At 38.7% G+C, this 21,372-nt stretch overlaps 1 protein-coding gene across 5 annotated transcripts in view; it reads right to left on the bottom strand.

Moving 5' to 3' along the window:
* Positions 1-21,372, bottom strand: part of LMO7 (LIM domain 7) — a 213,336-nt gene that overhangs the window by 8,124 nt on the left and 183,840 nt on the right. For 3 of the 5 annotated variants that reach the window (XM_065902118.1, XM_065902119.1, XM_065902120.1), the window contains 11 exons: positions 16,457-16,571; positions 15,217-15,378; positions 14,250-14,437; positions 13,204-13,264; positions 11,557-11,613; positions 9,650-9,675; positions 8,926-9,030; positions 4,870-4,962; positions 4,056-4,369; positions 3,052-3,117; positions 905-957 (listed from right to left, as the gene is read on the bottom strand). In XM_065902118.1, coding sequence (XP_065758190.1) covers positions 905-957; positions 3,052-3,117; positions 4,056-4,369; positions 4,870-4,962; positions 8,926-9,030; positions 9,650-9,675; positions 11,557-11,613; positions 13,204-13,264; positions 14,250-14,437; positions 15,217-15,378; positions 16,457-16,571 — 1,240 coding nt within the window. The remainder of the gene's footprint in view (positions 1-904; positions 958-3,051; positions 3,118-4,055; positions 4,370-4,869; positions 4,963-8,925; positions 9,031-9,649; positions 9,676-11,556; positions 11,614-13,203; positions 13,265-14,249; positions 14,438-15,216; positions 15,379-16,456; positions 16,572-21,372) is intronic. The other 2 variants (XM_065902117.1, XM_065902121.1) reach the window with 1 other exon arrangement.

Raw genomic sequence — 21,372 nt, 5'->3', positions numbered from 1 at the left:
AAACCTACCAGAAACTACAAATTCTACAAGCTTTAACTCGAGGTTGTAAACTAGCTGCCATCAGACCACTGGGGCCTGTGGATATTGTTTGGCTCACAGCAGGTTACACAATTTTTTAAATTCCTGGTCAAACTTCCTGGTCAAAATTCCTTAAAATAAAAATTCAGACTTTTTTTTTTTACTTCTGTTTTTCAATAAAAGAGTTGGCAATCACAAGTTTGTATCTTCCCACGTGGCGGTGACAAACTGCAACGGGGGAGTCATCTTCCACTTAAATGGGCATGTCCGTCACGTCCACCTCAACCTACAAGTGGATCATCAGTCATTTTCATAACTGACCAACACCTTCCTAACTCAAAGCCTGGTAGGCAAACTATGCCTAAAATGGTATTTCTGGTTAGTTTTCTTCCCTTAGTTACATAACCTCAGTGATCTATGGTCCAGAAATTCATGTTATACTAAAAATATCAGGTTCCAAGTTGCTTTTGCCAAGTTAGTGAAATCATCATTTTTACTTTTTTGCCATCTTGTCATTTACATGTCCAGGTTCAGGTTTATATACAATTTTCTGGTCTGCTGCAGAAAATTACTGTCCCAATTCTTTGGTGGCAAAATAAAATCCACTATTACCAAATGGTATTAGCATCACTTTGCACATTTTTCACATAATTTCTAAGATATCTATAATCATTTTAATCTTGCAGTACTCCCTCCATTATAAACTAAAGCCAAAATAAGCACAAGATAATTCTGCTCTGATGGGTAAATGCTAAAATTCTGTAGTATTTCAAATATGTAATCTTAATGAACCTGAAATGTCTTGACCTTAAAAATAGTTATCATAGGGTGTGATAGCATAGCTAAGCAGTCATGCTGAAGAATTTTGAAAAAAATTCACATTTACCATTTTTATTTGTGGGGAAATCGTCCAATTCAGTAGTAGATCTGGATTTATTCCTAAAACATAGAACATATTACTACATATATCTCATGAAGAACAGTCTTTTCATATTTATGAAGTAAGAACATCAAAAAGATTATTTTTAAAGCAGTTGATTTATTTTCCATGTGTGTTGAGACCCATATTTATTTTCATATCAAGGAATTCTTCATGTTGTACAAACTAGCAGAAAATGGTGACATCTCTAAAGAGAAAAGAGCATGATGCTAGACACAGACAGAAGCATGTGACAATCCTCTCCGTTTGATGACAGTGAAATCCTATGACTTTTTGGAATGACTTGAATACTCTGACCCTCTTCTCTACCAGATATCAATCTTACCAGGCCATATGAAGCATCTATTATCAGACAGCCTAACATCAGACTGTCAATGCTTCCTCCATGCTCCCAAGGGTTAAGAAGTCAACTTAGGAGCCTTAAGGTCGTACTCTGACACAGTAACTCATCAAATGCCATCTTAGCATTCCAAAGAGGTGCCGGAGCACACTGGCATCGGCAACTTCTGAAACAGCCTGATTCTGTGATGGTAAACTTGGGTCTACATATCAATACATGCTCATCTCATTCTCCCTTTCTCGGCACAATTTCAAATACCAGTAATAATAACAAATAATAATATATAAAGTGCATTATCATATATATATATATATATGCACATTTATAACATATTAATACAGCATATAATTATGTGCAACACAAAATGTATCATAACTGTTAGCAACATTGATGAGTGGTTTCATTTGTATTAACACAGGAGAAAATGCTTTTAATGCATGATGTCTACCTATACTCCTTAATGCCTCTAGGGCATGCTTTATCACAACTGCCTAGAATATTTCCTATTTTCTGGGATTCCTTAAGTTTCCTTTCTCAGCGATCTAATTATTTTCTCAAGGTAATGAGCTACATACATGAGACTTATTTAAATATATAAATAAATCATATCTTTAAAAAAGAAAGATACACATTTTAATGATCTAAAGTTATTCAGAAACAATGACTGTAAATAAGGTCATACATCACTAGAAATTTTTTCTAGCTTAATGTCAGCTCATTACTACCTTTGTGTATATTCCTTTTCTTTTCCCTTACTAATCTTGAGTCCTATTCAGTCATCCTGATTGCCTATAGAGATGAGTCTTCCCCTATCTCTAAGATAAACTTGCTAAAGAAATTTTAGCTGTGAAAACACAAATTAATAGTCATATAACGGAGAAATACAGACTTTTCAGAATCCCTAAGTGATCTCAAGAGTGCAAAGCATTTTTAAAATTACTTTAAAATATCAAATTTAATGTTTTAGGATATGTATAACTTTTCAGGTATCTGAAATCTGATCTTCATTCCCTGAAACTGACCAGTAGTTCTCATCAAACTAAGAAAAAGTCTACAAGGTTCCTTTCAGATGTCTGAATGGAACGTTCAGTAAACTCACACTATTGCTTATAACTCCTTTAAAATAAAGCTTCAGGTAGATTGCAAAAACGAACACACTTTTTCTCTGTCCCTTCTGCTAGCGCTGTGGCTGCTCCCACAGAGGTAGGGTTCTTCTCCTCTCCATGAACTTGGGCTGGGCTTGTGACTCACTTTAGGTACTTGTGACTTTAGGTAACAAAATGTGGCAGAGCAATGGTGTGCCAGGTCAGATTTTAGACTACAAACTGCCTTGCATACTTCCTCTCTTTAATTCTCTTTTCCCTGTGTAGCCACATGTGAAAGAGACTGTACTGGCTTGCTGGATGTTGAAAGACACATGGCCCAGTTGCTCTCATTGCCCCAGCTGACAGCCAGTCAACTCCCAAAGCAGAATTGCTTAGTAAACTGGTGGTAGATACACTAGGAATCCAGTCAACTAAAAGAACCAGCGACTGAGTCTAGTCCAAAATGCTGACCCACAAAATCATAATCACGTCACTAAGTTTAGGGGTAGTTGGTTACACAGTTGGTTACAAAGATCAATCAGCAGCATATCTTTGTATCCCATAAAAGAGCAAGTGTTAACTTAGTCCTACAAAACACTTACACAAGCCCTCAGCTATTTATCTGAAGCCAATTACTCCCACCAAATTACAATTAAAGTTCTACACACCTGTCACTAGGAAGCAAACCTGAAGATTCTTCCTCTCTCTTTGGTATGTCATAGGAATCAACAGGCCTAAAAGATGGAAAAGGAGTTTATGGTCAAAATGTTAGAACTTAAATGCCTTCTCAGAGTTTAAGAAATGAATATCAAAATAATGTTATTATACCCTCTTTCTCAGAATAGACTATTCTCAGAATGGTCTCTGAGTTGAAAACTAAACAAACAGAAGTATTTTAATCCATCTCTACAGAAAACAGAGACCCACTACCATCAATAGACATTTGCAATTCATTCATCCTGCAAACATACACTAATTGCCTGCTATGTTTCAGTACTATTCCAGGCCTGGGCTGGTAACCAAAATAAACTTATTGGCCTCTTAATACATTTTAGTGGGATGGGCAGGTTAACAGAGGAGTAAATAAATGCATAATGTAAAGCAGGCAAGTGCATACTGGAGAGAAAGGGTGAGGGAAGAGGCATGTATTTCAGGTGAGGTATTGTGCAAAGTCTGACAAGGTGATATAGGAGCAGAGACTTAAAGAAAATGACTGGGCCACACAAGTATGTAAGGGAAGCCTTCTCCAGATACAGGGACTAGAAAATGTGAAAGTCTCAGGGCAGAATAAACTGGACATTTTTATGGAAGGAGAAGGAGGCCGCTGTGACCAGAAGCAACCAAGTGAGGTGAAGAGTGGTAGGCAGCTGGGTAGACCAGAAAGCCAAGATGCAGCTCACCCAAGCTGCCTGGGCTTTGGTGAGGACATTGGATGATGTTATAATATGTCAGGGAGCACCAGGGGAACTCGGAGCAGGAAGTCAGGTGACAAGCTCAGACGGACAATGGAAAGGGTTCACTCTGCCTGGGTTCCCCTGTGTAAAGGATGGACGGTGGGGAGCAAGAGGACCAAGTAGGTGCCTCTGAAGCAGGGAATGGATACGGCTGTATCCATTCAACTAAGCCAAGACAACTGAAAACCCACACGTGCCCTCTGGCCGTGGAGACAGACCTTCTGTACTGGTATATTTTGATGGAAGTCTCCCTCTCCTTCTCTGTCTGGTGCTTCTGTTGTTCCGCCTCACGCCGCTTCTGTTGCTGCTCTTCCTGATACTGCTGCTCCTTCCTCTCTCTCTCAAGAGTGAGCTGTTCCTGCAGCTTCTTCCTTTGGTCCTCATTCGCGTCTTCCTCCTGCTGCTGGTGCCTCATCTTTCCCTCTGCCCGGGTTCCTTCCTTGTCAGGAGACTTGGACTCCTCACCCCTGGTGGCCAGGGCAGGCTCCCGGGCCATCAGAGAAATTCTGTTTGAGTTCAGGACCATCAGTTCCTACATGACCAAGGAGAAGAAAAACCCGTCTAAATCTGCCCACTTCTATCATTCCAAAAAGACATGTCTATATTCAGTTTTAAATGATACTTATTGTAGTTGGCCCAGAATTCCACTTGAAATAATACATTTAGTTTTATAGCTCAATCACATTGTTGTATGGAAGAAACCAAGACAATAATATGCTCTAATTAAAAATGTTCAAAAAAATAAAAAGAAAGTTTTACAACGGACAAAATACATGTGGGGAGTGGAGTTGTAACACAGAAGAGGAAGACGCACTTAAAGTCTACAGACAGGATTGCTTAGTGACACAGCAGAGCAACTAGGAGAAAGGCTCAAACATCAAAGCAAAATTGTGACAAACCACAGCCTAGTACATTGAGAGAGTGACAGAAGTGAATGTGTGACCAAAACCACATGAAACGGGGTAGTTCCATTTTACAGGCCCTTTCAGCAACAAGGTAGGGAAGAAAGAAGATGACATGATCCAACACTACCTCATTCAAGTACTTGGAATTCTCTCTCTCAGCCTCCTGCTTAGCCCTCTGCCACTCTTCCCTCAGTTTTTCCTGTTCTCGTTGATATTTTTCCTATAAGATGAGATGGCATATTAATTAATTAATATGCTAATGATATTAAACAATCCCTTATTTGGATTTTGGCCCGTTCTACCCTCTACCTCCATATTTTAAGACAGAGACATTGATTTAACCAATCAGATTTGCATCACTAAAGTAGAAAATAGCTCATATTGAGCTAAAATGCAGATAGGGAAGAGTAGACATTGGGAACTGAACCCATATCCACCTTTTCCCACAGTGTAATTCATGGAAACCCCCAGCTAACTGGAAAGGGCACTGAATTACTCTGCAACAGACCGAGCATATGTGGGTAGGCCCTTACAAATCTATAGACCTCTCGTGAGTAAGTAAAGCCACAAAATGATGATGCTACATTGTCTAAAAATACTTGTTGTTCAATTGCTAAGTCATGTTTGACTCTTTGCAACCCACAGACACGGGTCTCCAGGCTTCTTTGTCCTCCACTATCTCCCAGAGTTTGCTGAAGTTCATGTTCATTGAGTTGGCAATGTTATCAAACCATCTCATCCTCTACCACGCACCTCACTTTTTGCCTGCAATATTTCCCAGCATCAGGGTCTTTTCCAATGAGTCAGCTCTTTGCGTTAGATGGCCAAAGTATTGGAGCTTCAGTTTCAGCATCAGTCCTTCCAACAGACATTCAGGGTTAATTTCCTTTAGCACTGTCTGGTTTGATCTCCTTGCAGTACAAAAGTTTCTGAAGAGTCTTCTGCATCACCACAATTCAAAGCACCAATTCTTCGGGTGCTCAGCCTTCTTAATGTTCCAACTCTCACATCCATACATGACTACTGGAAAAACCATAGCTTTGACTAGACAGACCTTTGTCAGCAAAGTGATGTCTCTGCTTTTTAATATGCTGCCTAGGTTTGTCACAGCCTTCCTTCCAAGGAGCAAGCATTTTTTAATTTCATGACTGCAGTCACCATCCACAGTGATTTTGAAGCCCAAGAAAATAAAGTCTGTCTCTGGTGGTGGTGGTGGTTTAGTCGCTAACTTGTGTCGGTCTGACTCTAGAGACCCCATGGGCTGTAGCCTGCCAGGCTCTTCTGTCCATGCGAGTTTTCTGGCAAGAATACTGGGGTGGGTTGCCATTTCCTTCTCTAGGGGATCTTCCTGACCCAGAAATTGAACCCGGGCCTCCTGCACTGCAGGCAGATTCCTTACTGACTGAGTTATAAGCAAAGACCCCTGTGAGGGAAGTCACTGCTTCCACTTTTTCCCTTTCTATTTGCCATGAAGCGATGGAACTGGATGCCATGATCTTAGTTTTTTAAATGCTGAGTTTCAAGCCAGCTTTTTCACTGTCCTTTCACTTTCATCAAGAGGCTTTTTTGGTCCTTTTCACTTTCTGCCAATAGAGCAGTATCATCTGCATATCTGAGATTACAGATATTTCTCCCAGCAATCTTGATTACAACTTGTGATTTATCCAGCCCAGCATTTCACATGATATACTCTACATATAAGTGAAATAAGAAGGGTGACAATATATAGGCTTTTTGTACTCCTTTCCCAATTTTGAACCAGTCCGTTGTTCCATGTACGGTTCTAAATGTTGCTTCTTGGTCTGCATACAGGTTTCTCAGGAGACGGGTATGATGGTTTGGTATTCCCATCTCTTTAAGAATTTTCCACAGTTTGTTGTGATCCATGTAGTCAAAGGCTTTTGTGTAGTCGATGAAGCAGTAGATGTTTTTCTGGGATTCCCTTGCTTTCTCCATGATCCAACAAATGTTGGCAATTTGATCTCTAGTTCCTCTGCCTCTTCGAAACTGAGCTTGTATATTTGGAAGTTCTTGGTTCATGTACTGCTGAAGCCTATCTTGACGGATTTTGAGCATAACCTTGCTAGAATGTCAAATAAGCACAACTGTACAGTAGCTTTACCCTTGAGATTGGAATGAAGACTGATCTTTTCCAGTCCTGTGGTGCTGCTGAATTTTCCAAATTTGCTGGCATACTGAGTGCAGCACTTTCACAGCATCATCTTTTAGGATTTGAAATAGCTCAGCTGGAATTGTCACCTCCACTAGCTTTGCTTGTAGTAATGCTCCTTGAGATCCACCTAACTTCACACTCTAGAATGTCTGGCTCTAGGTGAGTAACCACACCATCATGGTCATCTGGGTCATTAAGATCTTTTTTGTATAGTTCTGTTCTGCTTCTGTTAGACCCATACCGTTTCTGTCCTTTAATGTGCCCATCTTTGCATGAAATGTTCCCTTGGTATCTTCAATTTTCTTGAAAAGATCTCTAGTCTTTCCCATCCTATTGTTTCCTCTATTTCTCTGCAATGTTCACTAATGAAGGCCTTCTTATCTCTCTCTGCTATTCTCCGGAACTCTGCATTCAGTTGGATGTATCTTTCCCTTTTTCCCTTGCCTTTCACTTCTCTTCTTTTCTCAGCTATTTGTGGCGTCTCCTCAGACAACCTGTCTGCCTTCTTACATTTCTTTTTCTTTGGGATGGTTTTGGTCACTGCCTCCTCCACAATGTTATGAACCTCTGTTCATAGTTCTTCAGACACTCTATCAGATCTAATCCCTTGAATCTATTTGTCACCTCCATTATATCATCTTAAGGGATCTGATATAGGTCATACCTGAATGGCCCAGTGGTTTTCCCTACTTTCTTCAATTTAAGTCTGAATTTTGCAATAAAGAGCTCATGATCTGTGAGCCACACTCAGCTCCCGGTCTTGTTTTTGCTGACTGTATAGAGCTTCTCCATCGTTGGCTGCAAAGAATATAATCAATCTGATTTCAGTATTAATCATCTGGTGACGTCCATGTGTAGAGTCATCTCTTGGTTTGTTGGAAGAGGGTGTATGCTATGACCAGTGTGTTCTCTTGGCAGAACTCTGTAATCCTTTGCCCCACTTCATTTTGTACTCCAAACGTGTCTGTTACTCCAGGTATCTCTTGACTTCCTACTTTTGCATTATAACCCCCTATGATGAAAAGGACATCTGTTTTTTGTGTTAGTTGTAAAAGATCTTGTAGGTCTTCATAGAAATGGTCAACTTCAGCTTCTTTGGCCTCAATGGTTGAACGGGCAGAGACTGTTGAATGGTGTGCCTTAGAGACGAATCAAGATCATTCTGTCATTTTTGAGGTTGCCTCCAAGCACTGCATTTCGGACTCTCTTGTTGACTATGAGAGCTACTCCATTTCTTCTAAGGGATTCTTGCCCACAGTAGTACATATAATGCTCATCTGAATTAAATTCACCCATTCCCATCCATTTTAGTTTGCTGACTCTTAAGATGTTGAAGTGCACTCTTGCCATCTCTTACTTGACCACATCCAACTTAACTTGATTCACGAATCTAACATTCCAGGTTCCTATGCAATATTGTTCTTTACAGCATGGGACTTTACTTTCACCACCAAACATATCCACAACTGAGCGCTGCTTCCACTTTGGCCCAGCCTCGTCATTCTTTCCAGAGCTAGTAGTAATTGTCGTCAGCTCTTCCCCAGTAGCATATTGAACACCTTCCAACCTGGGGGCTCATCTTCTGGCATCATATCTTTCTGCCTTTTCATACTGTCCATGGGCTTCTCCAGGCAAGAACAGTGGAGTGGGTTGCGATTTTCTTCTCCAGCGGACCAGATTTTGTCAGAACTCTTCACTGTGACCCATTCGCCTTGGGTGGCCCGACGCAGCATGGCTCATTGCTTCATTGAGTTATGCAAGCCCTTTTGGGCACGACAAGGCTGCGATCCATGAAGGTGGCTAAAAATATACCCAGGGACTAACAAATAATTTAAAAAGGATGACTCCAGAAATTTTCAAAACAGAAAAGTATTTCATACAAAACATGCTACATATCAAAAGATTTGTTAATTATGTGGTTATCGGCTTTTCATTTTTGAAGTTGACATTGAGCAGGAGGAGCTCTTAGAGCAAATGTAGCTCCTGCGGATCCACTCTGCTCTGCTCTACCTGCAGCAGCCGGTCCTGCTCCTTCTGCCATCTCTCCTGCCGCTTCCGCTCCTCCTCCGGATCCCAGGCCCAGCGACTTGGGGCACTGATGGTTGGGACTGGAAGCTGCCAGGTCAAAAGAGAAGAGGTGTAAACCAAGAAGAATATGTTACTTCATGAAGTCATCTACTGAAGTACTTTTGCATACATGAATTATTCAGATCACCCTCAGCCTACGCTGTACCAAAGGAGAATGGGCTTTATATTTCAAAGTAGGTCTCTTAACACAAATGGAACTCACCTATGAAACAGAAAGAGATTCACAAACATAGACAACAGACTCCTGGCTGGCAACAGGGAGGGGGGGCGGGGGAATGGGTGAGGACTGGATTCAGAGTTTGGGATTAGAAGATGCACAGTGTTTTATATAGAATGGATAAATGACAAGGTCTCATTGTATAGCACAGAGAACCACATTCAATATCCTGTAATAAATCATAATGGACAAAATATAAAAAAGAGCATATATACATATAACTGAATCACTTTGCTGTACACTGGAAATGAATAAAATATTCTAAGTCAAATATACTTCAATTAAAAAAAGGGTTTCTTTGTGTTGGAAAGGTCATTCCTGGATAAATTCTCACACAGCTTAAAGTAACAATAAGTGATGCTACTGTGCACTAATTCAGCCCCACCCAAGCCTCCTAGTTTATTCCAAAACCAAACGAAGTCTACTTACATCAGGAACCACAGAATCGGAGCTTCCTATGTTACAGCATGTGGGCAAGGAAAGAATAAAAAAACAATGTAAGTCTTCATTTCCATGAAATAATTCCCTTCATAAAGTTGTATCACTAAGCTGGTTCCATGCTAGTATACTAAGTGACATCAGTTGTTTTCAAACAACAGTAAGTTTCTCTTTTTAGTTCCATCTGCTTGTCACTTATCTTCAGAATTCAAAGTCAGTGAAAAAGATCAACAGTGAATGTCCAAGTTACAGCCCAGCTCAAGGTGCTAGGGCAGAGATACAGGTATATTTCTAAGGAGTTTCAGGGTTCTTTTATTAACAGGGTGAATAATATTCTCATAGCCTAATAGAAAAAATTGAATTTCAAATATTACAACATCTATACAACCCAATTTTTTTATTCGTTGCTATTCAATTACACTGTGACAGGTGTAAGTCACATTTTTCAGGGTTTATTGCCAATGAGCTACTTTTCTGAAATAAGTCACCAACAAACATGTTCATGAAATATTTCCCTTTGCTTGCCTATTATTTGAAACACAAAGATTCAGACTTCATGTGTAAACTTATGGGCAGAAGGTCATTCTTTTTATTCTTAGCGGGCCTATATAACTCTGTTTGCCTGAATATAGTACAATGATGATAAACATGTAAGCCAATTTCATAAAATACATTCTTGTACTGTATTTTTTCATTTTTCCTGAAACCTCAGCTGTCAAATTATTCACTTACACAATGAAATTTTTCAGAAAACTGCTTTTGAGATTTAGGAAAATATTCTTCCCTAAAATAGTCTGTTGAGGAAAAGTGAGTGAAAATTACAATGGAGAAAGAAAAGGAATTGCTTTATTTCAGCCAATTTTAACTAGGAGTATCACATGGTTTCAATTAAATTACCACAGAAAAATCGGAGTTGAACAAAAAAATGTCAAACCCACTAAGGCTACTGACACAAATAAACTCTTGCATGTGCATAGCTGGTAAGCTAGTTCTATTTATGCTTGAAAAGACATCTTAATTCATCAAAAGTGCCAAGGAGGAGATTAACACAAAATACACAGATCCAGTAAGTATCATGTTATAAGGCAAGTTTGTAAATATTATGGATAACCTTAAAAGTAAGAAACAATAACATTTTGGACACCAACAGCACACTCCCTATTGACTGTGCCATTGCATCTCAAATGTTGGATATTACTTTTAGGTTCTTGATTGCAAAACACGGCGTTCAGACTGCATCCATGAGACAGAGTGTGAGACAAACGTGAATGGGAGGAAAAGCCACATGCAAAGCGCCCTGTGAGCAGCACTGCCCGACTACACCAACAGAGGGAATGTCAAAGCACACTCGCTGACAGGTGTGTCCAAAATTTACTTTGCACTTACTGCAAAGTCAACATAGCAGTCCTAGTAACACTCCAAAGTCATCATCCTAATAGCACTCAGTGATTCTGCTCTTTATTCGGAGCATTTTCCATAACCCAAAATTTGATGTTTTAGGAGTTGGCCAATTGCATGTTGGTGTAATCTAATAGTATGCAAGTCGCAGGAAGCAGTAAGACATACATGAAATTTCTCATTTCTCACTGTCACCCAGTGGCAAGAAGTGTGTGTTTAAACAGCATCTCAATTTTTTTTTTATTACAAAAAAAAAAACAAAAACCAAACTTCAGAGGTATACAAAGGACACGCAAAGACCCATTACCACAGAGGTAGACCCATGAACTGTAAGAAAAGCCTGATGACCCTAGGGAGAGAATGGAAATGGGTTATGTTGCTTGGTCATAATGACGGCCGCATTGAAGAGGCTCAGTGCCGAGCACCACAGACTATCAGGAGAGAGTGGAGAGTAGGAACAATTCCATGAAAGTACATGAATTGTTAGCTTGGCAGTTTACCTTGTTCAAAAAACTGTGATCGCCTTTTTAAGTTTTTCAAAGAAATAGGTTCAGAGGCTAGTTGAAAAATACAAAAAACAAAAAAGTATATCAATATCATGTCATTCATTTTAATCTCTCACCACTGGAAAACTAAATGATACTTGATACATTTTTCCGATCTGTAGCAATATTATTTTTCAAGTGATAAAACTGATAGCCATAGAAGATAGGGGTTATCTCAATGCACAAAGACACACATAGTTTTAGTAGTCTATAACTACGTTCAAATTAGTAACAGGAACTAACATTTTGATTAATAAATTTTAGCAGCTAGCATCACAGTTTCATAGAAGCTGAAGTACTATCTTCCACGCCACATCACACAGCTTTAAGGAAATAGAAATTAAAATTTTTTGCTTAGGCTAGTCAATTCAAATTCTCAAGTACAAGGAGAATTGCTTGTAACTAACAGTTTCATAATACATAGAAGTTCTAAAAAAGGAACTAAAAAAATGGGGAGAACAAGAAAATAAAAAATATTCAGAGAACAATTTTTTAAAAAGCCACAATTAAAACATTCTTCTTAACTAGGCTTCCCTGGTAGCTCAGAAAGTAAAGAATCTGCCTGCAGAGTGGGAGACCTGGATCAAGAAGATCTCCTGGAGAAGGGACTAGAAACCCACTCCAGTATTCTTGCCAGGAGAGTTCTACAGACAGAGAAGCCTGGTGGGTTAAGTCCATGGGGTGATAAAGAGTCGGACACAACTGAACAACAGACACTAACTATTTTACTCTAGTTTCCAAGATGTTATAACCATTAACTTTAAAAAGGAAAAAAGCAAATGGAGTCACTTCCAGCTATCATAAATTAAATACAAAAATAAATAATCAATAAAAGAAGGGAAATTTACAAACTTGGTTTGACTTTGACATCAGATATTATGAACTGACAAATGCAGACTCAAAATCACCAAACCACTGAGAAAACCCAGCCCTGTGCCTGGCAGTCTAGTTTCATGCTAAGAGAAGCTTCAACTTCTTTGGATTTCTCCCTGCCTATATGGACCACATATTTCTTATTCACTTTGTCTGCCTAAGCCACAGCACACAGAATGTGGTAGCTCAGTCATTTGTAGATGGACAGGAGAAGGCAAGGAGTGGTAACTCCGTACGACAAAGTTTCCCCAGATGCTCTACGTCTGCTTTTCATTACAAACGGGTATTTTTTTCCTAACAATTGTTTCTGCCACTGGCAGTTCCCTATTGCTAGGTGCTTCCAACCTTGACCCTTTGACAACAATTAAGGGGGAAAGGAAACCTCACGCATTGTTTCATATTTAACTAAGATTCCCCTTGCCAGCACACCAGAGCAAGAAGGCTGATGGCCTCCAGAAAACCAGTCTTTCTTATTTGGATTAGACACATATGCGCTCAGAGCTCCTGCAGAGGCTGCCAAGGCTTTGTTTGCAGTGCCTGGACTATTCAACATTGGAACTGAACGCCCTTCCACCTGGCTGCAATTGGATCTGTGTGCTAACCTTTGAGTTTCAACTTGCCCTGGATCAGTTTTGCTTTCACTCACAGATACTAATTTTTATAATAGCAGAACTTGAGTGCAGTGACTTTTCCTATATTTAAAATGTAAGCTATGAAGGCAATATTTACCTTTTGATTCAAAAGTATTGCTTTCATCATGAATTCCATTGATTTCTTTTGATTCAGTATTCTAGAAAGGATAAAAATGGCAGTTAACATTCTCTCCAGTTGGACGCTGGGCTTAAAGAATCCATTTCTCATCAGTAAACATATCTGCTAACAGGATGAGCTTTTCAGGATATTAATATATTCCTTATAGCCTTTTACATGTAATAGAAATGTAATTTTTTCATTGTTTTTTAGGAGCTGTGGAAAATTACTAACTGCAAGCATGAATGGCTTTAAGTTCAACCAGTCATTAATTTTCCAAGAAACATGATGGGCTAAATAACCATTTGTCCATTTGCTTTATGTTTGTAAGTAAGCAACACAGTCATATAGAACCCTCTAACATTTAAACGTTTCTTATACAAGGCTGCAGAATCTCCTTATTAGGCAAAAGGAAGCATCTTGGGATAACAACAATTATATCTAGGCAGTCAATATAAACACATTTATTTGAAAATTTAAATTTAATTATTACTTTGATACCTAGAAAAATGCTTACATTCTAATTACTTTTAATCCAATTAATGTAACTGCGCATCTCTTAACTACATATGTAATTCTACCCATCAAATTCACCCACACAAGAACTAAAACTGTTTCATGAGGTTTTTAAACTGCACACAATTACTATACTTATTTTACCAGTAAAGACTAAGGAAAGCATAGAAAAGTTATAGCGTATAATTCTACATAATTAACTTCTTCACATTCACAACGATCTGAGAGATGGGTATAATGATGAACGGTTGGTAAGAAACACCTACAAAAGACCACTGTGGGATCTTTATTTTCATTATATAACTCACTATTACTCATAATTATTCATGAGCAATGCCTTATGATTTTCAAAGATATATTTTACTCTCATTACTATAAATTACCTTATTATCTATGCTTTTAAAATAGCATCAATATTGTTCAAAGAATGTACATTCTTCCCCCACCTCCAACACACTTCCTATAGTTGCTTTGCTCTACCCATTACTAACACTTCTCAAAATACTTACAGGACTCTGAAGGCTTTCCGAGAAATCAGTTGTCACTGACAGATTTGAAGCTTTCTCTGAGCTGTAAATTCCAGAAGTGGCATCAATCCACTTTGTTTCAGGTGAACCTATAATTTTGGTAGCCATACTGGTGAGATTGAGGGTTTTATGCCGTGTAAATGGCAGGGAAGTCTGGTCTTTGCCCCAATCTGATTGTCACATGAAGATCAAGAAATGAGTACACATAAATGTAGAAGTGGAGAGAACAAAGTTACTGAAATGTACACATAAACCAGACACACACACACGACAAATAAATCAGACAGCGTGTGAAAGAAATGAAGAGTTCAGGCCTTTTACCAACAGATAACCTTCCAAAACCAGAGAGTTAGAGCATGTTAATAATGAAAAGACTGGCAAATTTGCTGAATCTTTCTGTAAACCAGGACTGGATACTATATTTTGATATCCTAAGTTGGTAGGTCTGGGAAAGGTTAATGCCCTTCCCCATCTAACCTCGACAATTAAGAAAAACAATGATGAAATGTACATGGAAAGTTCCTTGAGAGTCAACAACTGGGATACTGACCTACTGTGTTCTTTCTTATACCAGTTACAGTCAGGATGCTGTAGAGGAAGTGAAACCATGGTATAATTCTTAATATTCAACATCAGCATGTAACTCCCAAATGCAGACACAATTATAAGAGCCTTCAGTTGCCATCTGCATTCAAAGTCAGTTCAGCACATCAATCAGTCAATAAATAGTGTAGAATTCAGTAAATTTGCTAGTGAAAAGTTTTCAGACAGAACATCCAAAGAAATATCATTCAAGATGTTTCAACATAACCACAAACAACTTTCAGCCAAAAAACAAAAAAATGAAATGGAGAGAGAAAAAAATGTTATTGAAGCAAGTTGTTATAACCATTTGCCAAAGACCAGCTCCCAGTTTAGAAAGTCAAACGCAGTGGGATAACCAACTCACCAGACTTTCCATAGCGCCTGATATCCATAACTAGGCTCCCAGTTTCCTGGGCCTTAGCCATGGTTTCCTCCCACTCTTTTGTGTCCTTATATGAAAACCTGGTGTTGTTGATAGCAATAATTTCATCATCTACCTGTAGCTGAGAAAATTCTGCTGGGCTACCTAAATAAAGCAAAATAAATGAAACCACCAATGAAAAATAAAAACATGTTCTACTAGTCACTGCTCATTTAAATTAAGGAAAATAAAGACTTCTTAACATCATCTAAGCATTTCTCATATCTTTTCAGTTGCAGAAGAGTCACAGAATTTCTTAAAGTTATCAAACATCTGAGTAGCTACAAAATTACAAGGCAACCAAAGGCATTTTTTTTTTATTCTATGATATGTATCTTTCTTAGCATTTAAAGGAGAAATGATAAAGCCATCTGTTCAATAAAATTGCTTTATTAACCTAAGAAGAAAAATTTTAAGTATGTTTAAATTAAAAACGTAAAGTATATATTGTACTTTAGCTGAGCTTCCAAAGCCGGATGCGATTTGGAATGGAGAGAAAAAAAAAAAGGTCATTTAAAATGGCTTAAAATTACTACCTATCATTATCTAATTAAATCAGGCTTGAAGTCTCAAAGAAATAACCAGAATGAGTATTCATTTTTATATAGCTAAAACATGCAAATGAGGAACTCCTAGTATATACAATAGCTTTCATTTAATTCCAGATCTTGTAATATTTTGCTAAGAGTTCCTGGGCCTAATTTGGAATAATCCTGCGTGGAGGAGGGGCAATCCTTTTTGTAAAAGTCCTGAAGCATCCTCCAGGGTCCATGGGCAGCAGATCCATTAGATGCTCAGAAAATACTGATGATATATAGTACCTATGTATCCACCACAAACACAAGGACAGTTCTTTCTGGATCTTCAGTTTAGTAATTTGCTAGTATTTCCAAATATTAAGTCTAAAATGTTGGCAAATGAATTCTGTAACACTCACAAAATTATGGCTCTTCAAAACTAAAATTAACTAGGCAAGATCAAACAATATGTAATTCATAACTCCATTAGTCTCAAGGAAGAAGACACATCTCTTCACTTCACTGCTGCATTTTTTACATGTGTTTTCTCCTCCTCTACCAAAAAGGCAAATTTCTGGGCTGGGGGAGGGGGTGGGAGGGGGACGTTGAACAGCAAAGGACAACAAACAAGAAAAAACTACAGTAGAGCAAAATCTATGATTTACCTGCTTCAACTGATGCTACGAAGATCCTGGAAAAAGCCCATTTTACTGTAAACCCAAAGTCAAGACTGCTCCCAGGCGTCTGGTTTATGCTGATTCTCATATCACTGAACTGATCCTGAAAACAAACATGAAACGGTGGGATCAAGTGTCCCTGGCACCCACATGGAGGAAAGTCTATCTGCTAAAGAAGGGAGGCTGTGTGCAGGGCACACTGGAGTTATTTCATGATATACCAGAAACACCATTCTTCTCCTCCCTGGGTTTGGTAAAACTTTCATTTATGTAAATATTTCTCAGTTTATTATTTTCTGCTAAAATAAGGTAAATCTTTATAACTATGGCTATTGTTCTTTGCATGAATACTATAAATCAGTTGATTTATATTGATAAAGCTTAGGCTTTTGCTCATCATACACTTAAGCCTCAGTTATAGACCATTTCTTGTTACCCAGGAATGGAGTTGACTGAGAAGATATGGCATATATATACATATACATATACATATATATACACTACACACACACACACACATACATATATATACAAAATGGAATATTATTCAGCCATGAGGAAAAGGATACCTTGCCATCTGAAACAATATGGAAGAAACTTGAGGACACTATGCTAAAGTGAGGTAAGTCAGACAAAGGAAAAGGGAAAGTGAAAGTGAAGTCGCTCAGTCGTGTCCGATTCTTTGCGACCCCATGGACTGCAGCCCACCAGGCTCCTCCATCCATGAGATTTTTCAGGCAAGAGTGCTGGAGTGGGTTGCCATTTCCTTCTCCAAGACAAAGGAAGACAAGTACATATAATATCACTTATATGTCAAATCTCAAAGCCAAACTCATAAAACAGGGAGTAAAGTGGTGGTTACAAGGGGATGGGGGTGAGAGGAAAGAACAGATGGTCTTTAAGGTACAAACTTGTAATAAACAGTAAAATGAGCCCTAGAGATCTAATACACAATATTGTGACTATAAATAATATCTTATTATAATCAAACTTGCTAAGAGAGTAGAATTTCCAACCATAAAGAGAAAAGATAATTATGTAATGTGAGAGATGTTAATTATCACTACAATGGCAATCACATTACAATATATAAACGTATCAAATTAACATGCTGTTCTTTCAAAATTTACCCATTCTATCTCAAATATATGACAACAAAATGCCATCTCTGAAAACACAAAAAAGATTTAAATCACTTATTTTTAAAATTCCACCATACTTTAAAAAAACTACCTCCAGTGTTTAACAGATTTAGCTGAATAATTTTGAGGGGTTTGTAGGCACAAATTCAGCGACCAGAATCACTTTTCTAGGAGTGGCACCATTCCTTAATGGGTACCGCTATGTCTGCCAAGACATTTTTGCTTCTCCTACCGCTTCATGAAGATGTAGTGGTAAAAGCCACTTATGCTGCAAAATGCAGAACTAGGTCAATCCCGAGGAACCACTAGTAAGATGCCAAGAGGGCCCCTGAGACACCATGAGCTCCAGGCCACAACCTCCTTGAAGTAACAGCAGTCCAAAAGCACAAGAGCCTCTTGGACAGCTGGTAGACCTTTATTCCCATCTCCACTACAGTCCACAGCAACAAATTCTCAGTTTCACGGACTTTAAGCCATTTTCCAAAGAAATGTTTTCAGTTTTACAGTATACTATGTCTGTGAAAAATTTAATTAATCCCCATAATTTATATTTTTTGTTTGCGGTAAAGAGCAGACATAAATTTGAACCTTTGTTTCCAGATCAGTGTTTCCAGGTCTTTGATTCACAATTATCAAGAACTTACGTTTAATTGTTTAAAAAGAAAAATTCCTCTTAAAGTCACTTTATTTTCCAGGAAAAACCTATAACTTCTCAATTTTAATTTGGCAGTTAAACCCAGACCTAGGGCCAGTGGGCAATTCATAAATTTTTGCACCTTTAAAATAAGTTTAAAATTCAAGTGACTATATTCTAAGAAAAACTGTGATATTACATATGAATTAGAAGGAAGACAAGAGAGGCATTGAATAAAGGATCAAGAATTTACTGTATTATATGGACATGAGAAGTAAGTGCTATAACAATATACACTTACTCCTTTGTTCAACATACATTTATTATGCATCTATTCTGATTAAAACACTTAGGAAATAAAGACGAATTAGGCATAGTCCTAGGTCTCAAGAAATAATTACTGACTCTTCAAGAGTGGGTACAGAATTTTTTAAGAAAAAATAACAGTGTAGCTAAGAATATAGAAACTTTTTTTTCATCAGACATCATATAAGGCAGTTGAAATATGGGAACTGAGAAGTAGGTAGTGAGAATACTCATTAATGATCAGCCTGATGGATACCAGTCTCTGGAATATAACAAAACTCTGCTATGAATAGAAAAAAATTACTGGTTAGTTCTACTCCTTAACCAAAACCACCACACACTTAAATTAGAGATGACTCAATGAAAATAAGTGGTCATCTTCACCACTCTTCCCCAACTCCACTCCTCCATACTCTGACCTAAAGCCAATTAGAGTACAGAATCTATTGCTATATAAGGCCACAGAGACAAACAATGGATTAGAAATTCCAAGATACTAACTGAGGGTTTTTTTATATCTTGAAGAATAAGAGACAGGACAGAGTTTTAATAAGCAGTTCCAAACTACAATAAAGAATACTTTGTGGGCAAGAGTAAGTGAACAGTATCCTGTTCCACCAAACACAGGATAAAAGAGAATGAGCTTAAGCCATAGATGGAAGAGCCTCACAACTGTATTAGACCAGAAGAATTGTCTTCTAAAGGACCGCTCTTACCTGGAGCTAAATCTCTACTTGAACATAATAAAAGGGCAAAGGACCACCTCTCTGAAACAGTTAACAGAGGCGGTCAGCCTCATTGTGGCCACAGTCTGGCAGCCTGTTACATGGGTCCTGGGGAAGCACACAGACAAAGGAGAGAGAGCCAATTACAGGTCTATTTCTGTGAACAGCCAGGTAGCCTCAGGCATTTCATTGAGTCTGGCAGAGACTTTCCTCTCACAATGGCATTAATTTTTAAGCTTTCCAAAATAGGGTTTCCAAAACCCTATTTTCCCATGCAGACCATCTTCCTCTCAAAGCCTATACCAAAAGGATTAAGTGGGTGGTCGCGGTTCGAGGAAAAGGCCCCAGAGTCCCCTCTTGCATGGCCTCCTCCAATGACAGTCACTGTGGCATGTGTGTGGAATCCTGGGTTCTTGAATTAGATTATCCTTGAAACTTTTTGTAGGTAAAGTGGCTTTCCCTGGTGGCTCAGATGGTAAAGAATACGCCTGCAATGTGGGAGACCTGGGTTTGATCCTTGGGCCAGGAAGATTCACTGGAGAAAGGAATGGCTACCTACTCTATATTCTTGCCTGGAAAATCCCATGGACAGAGGGGCCTGGAGGGTTACAGTCCATGGGGTTGCAAAAAGTCAGACATGACTGAGCAACTAACATATGCCTATAATTACAGTCAAGCATAATCCATTCAACCCTGATTTCACTTAGGATTTGTGCCTCCTGGTTTTTCTCATGAGAAACATGCCATGTGAGGATTTTACAAGGGGTCCAAGTTTCAGAAGATGATGTTATGGGAATTTTCTTTTGAACCGGATGGAACCAGGAATATACATTACTGGGGGAAATCTAGAGTCTTGATGACTGGTAAAGAACTACGCCAAGTGGTGACAGTTGCCTATTCTGGTAAAGATAGAGTACAATCACCAACATACCAGCATCTAAAATAAAAACAACTTTCCTCAATTTAAACAGAAATATACACTTTTTAATTTCTCCTCATTCTTCTCAACCTCTCTTAGTCATCTGACATTCTCTAGAATTTTTTATTCATTTATTTTTATTTTTGCCTATGCTGGGTCTTCATTGCTGTGTGGGCTTTTCTCTAGTTGCTGCAAGCAAGGGCAACTTTAGAGTTATTGTGGAGCATGGGCTCTAGGGTTCCCAGGTTTCATTATTTTTGTCACGTGGGCTCAGCAGTTGCAGTTTGCAAGCTCTAGAGCACAGTTGTGGTGCACTGGTTGCTTTGGGACATGTGGGATCTTCCTGGATCAGAGATCGAACCCATGTCTCTTGCACTGGCAGGAGCCACCAGCAAAGCCCAGAAATATAGACTTCAAGCTGAGATTTTCAAACAAAAATATGATTATCTGGCATAGCCATAAGTAGACTGATTTTTATGAGGTCTAATGAATTAATAGGGCTTTCCTGATAGCTCAGTTGGTAAAGAATCCGCCTGCAATGCAGGAGACCCTGGTTCAACTCCTGGGTTGGGAAGATCTGCTGGAGAAGGGATAGGCTACCTACTCCACTATTCTTGGGCTTCCCTTGAGGCTCAGTTGGTACAGAATCCACCTGCAACACGGGAGACCTGGATTTGATTCCTGGATTGGATTCTAGTATCACCACAGATGGAAAATAATGGACAGCAGGGTCAATCTTATATACTAACAAGTCAGATGGGCATTCTCAAACTTTGTTGATCAGATAAACATGTTCACTTAAAGAGAGCCTACTTCGGTCAATAAAATCAAAATACACTAAAAGTAGATTTAGGCTGTAAAATCATAAATAACAAAGGAAACAGACAATCTTTGATGTTGGCTACATGGTTCTTTTGTGTCTTTCTTTTTTCTTTCTTTTGTGTTTTTTTTCAGGGTCTTAGTGGATGAGAATATAGTGAAAGTGAAAGTCGCTCAGTCGTGTCCAACTCTTTGCCACCCCATGGACTATACAGTCCATGGAATTCTCCAAACCAGAATACTGGAGTGGGTAGCCTTTCCCTTCTCCAGGGGATCTTCCCAACCCAGAGATTGAACCCAGGTCTCCCACATTGCAGGTGGATTCTTTACCAGCTGAGCCACAAGGGAAGCCATAGCGA

The sequence above is a fragment of the Muntiacus reevesi genome, chromosome 11 (genome assembly GCF_963930625.1).
Source record: "Muntiacus reevesi chromosome 11, mMunRee1.1, whole genome shotgun sequence".
NCBI classification, from domain to species: domain Eukaryota; kingdom Metazoa; phylum Chordata; class Mammalia; order Artiodactyla; family Cervidae; genus Muntiacus; species Muntiacus reevesi.
This window is presented reverse-complemented; position numbering and strand designations above follow the sequence as displayed.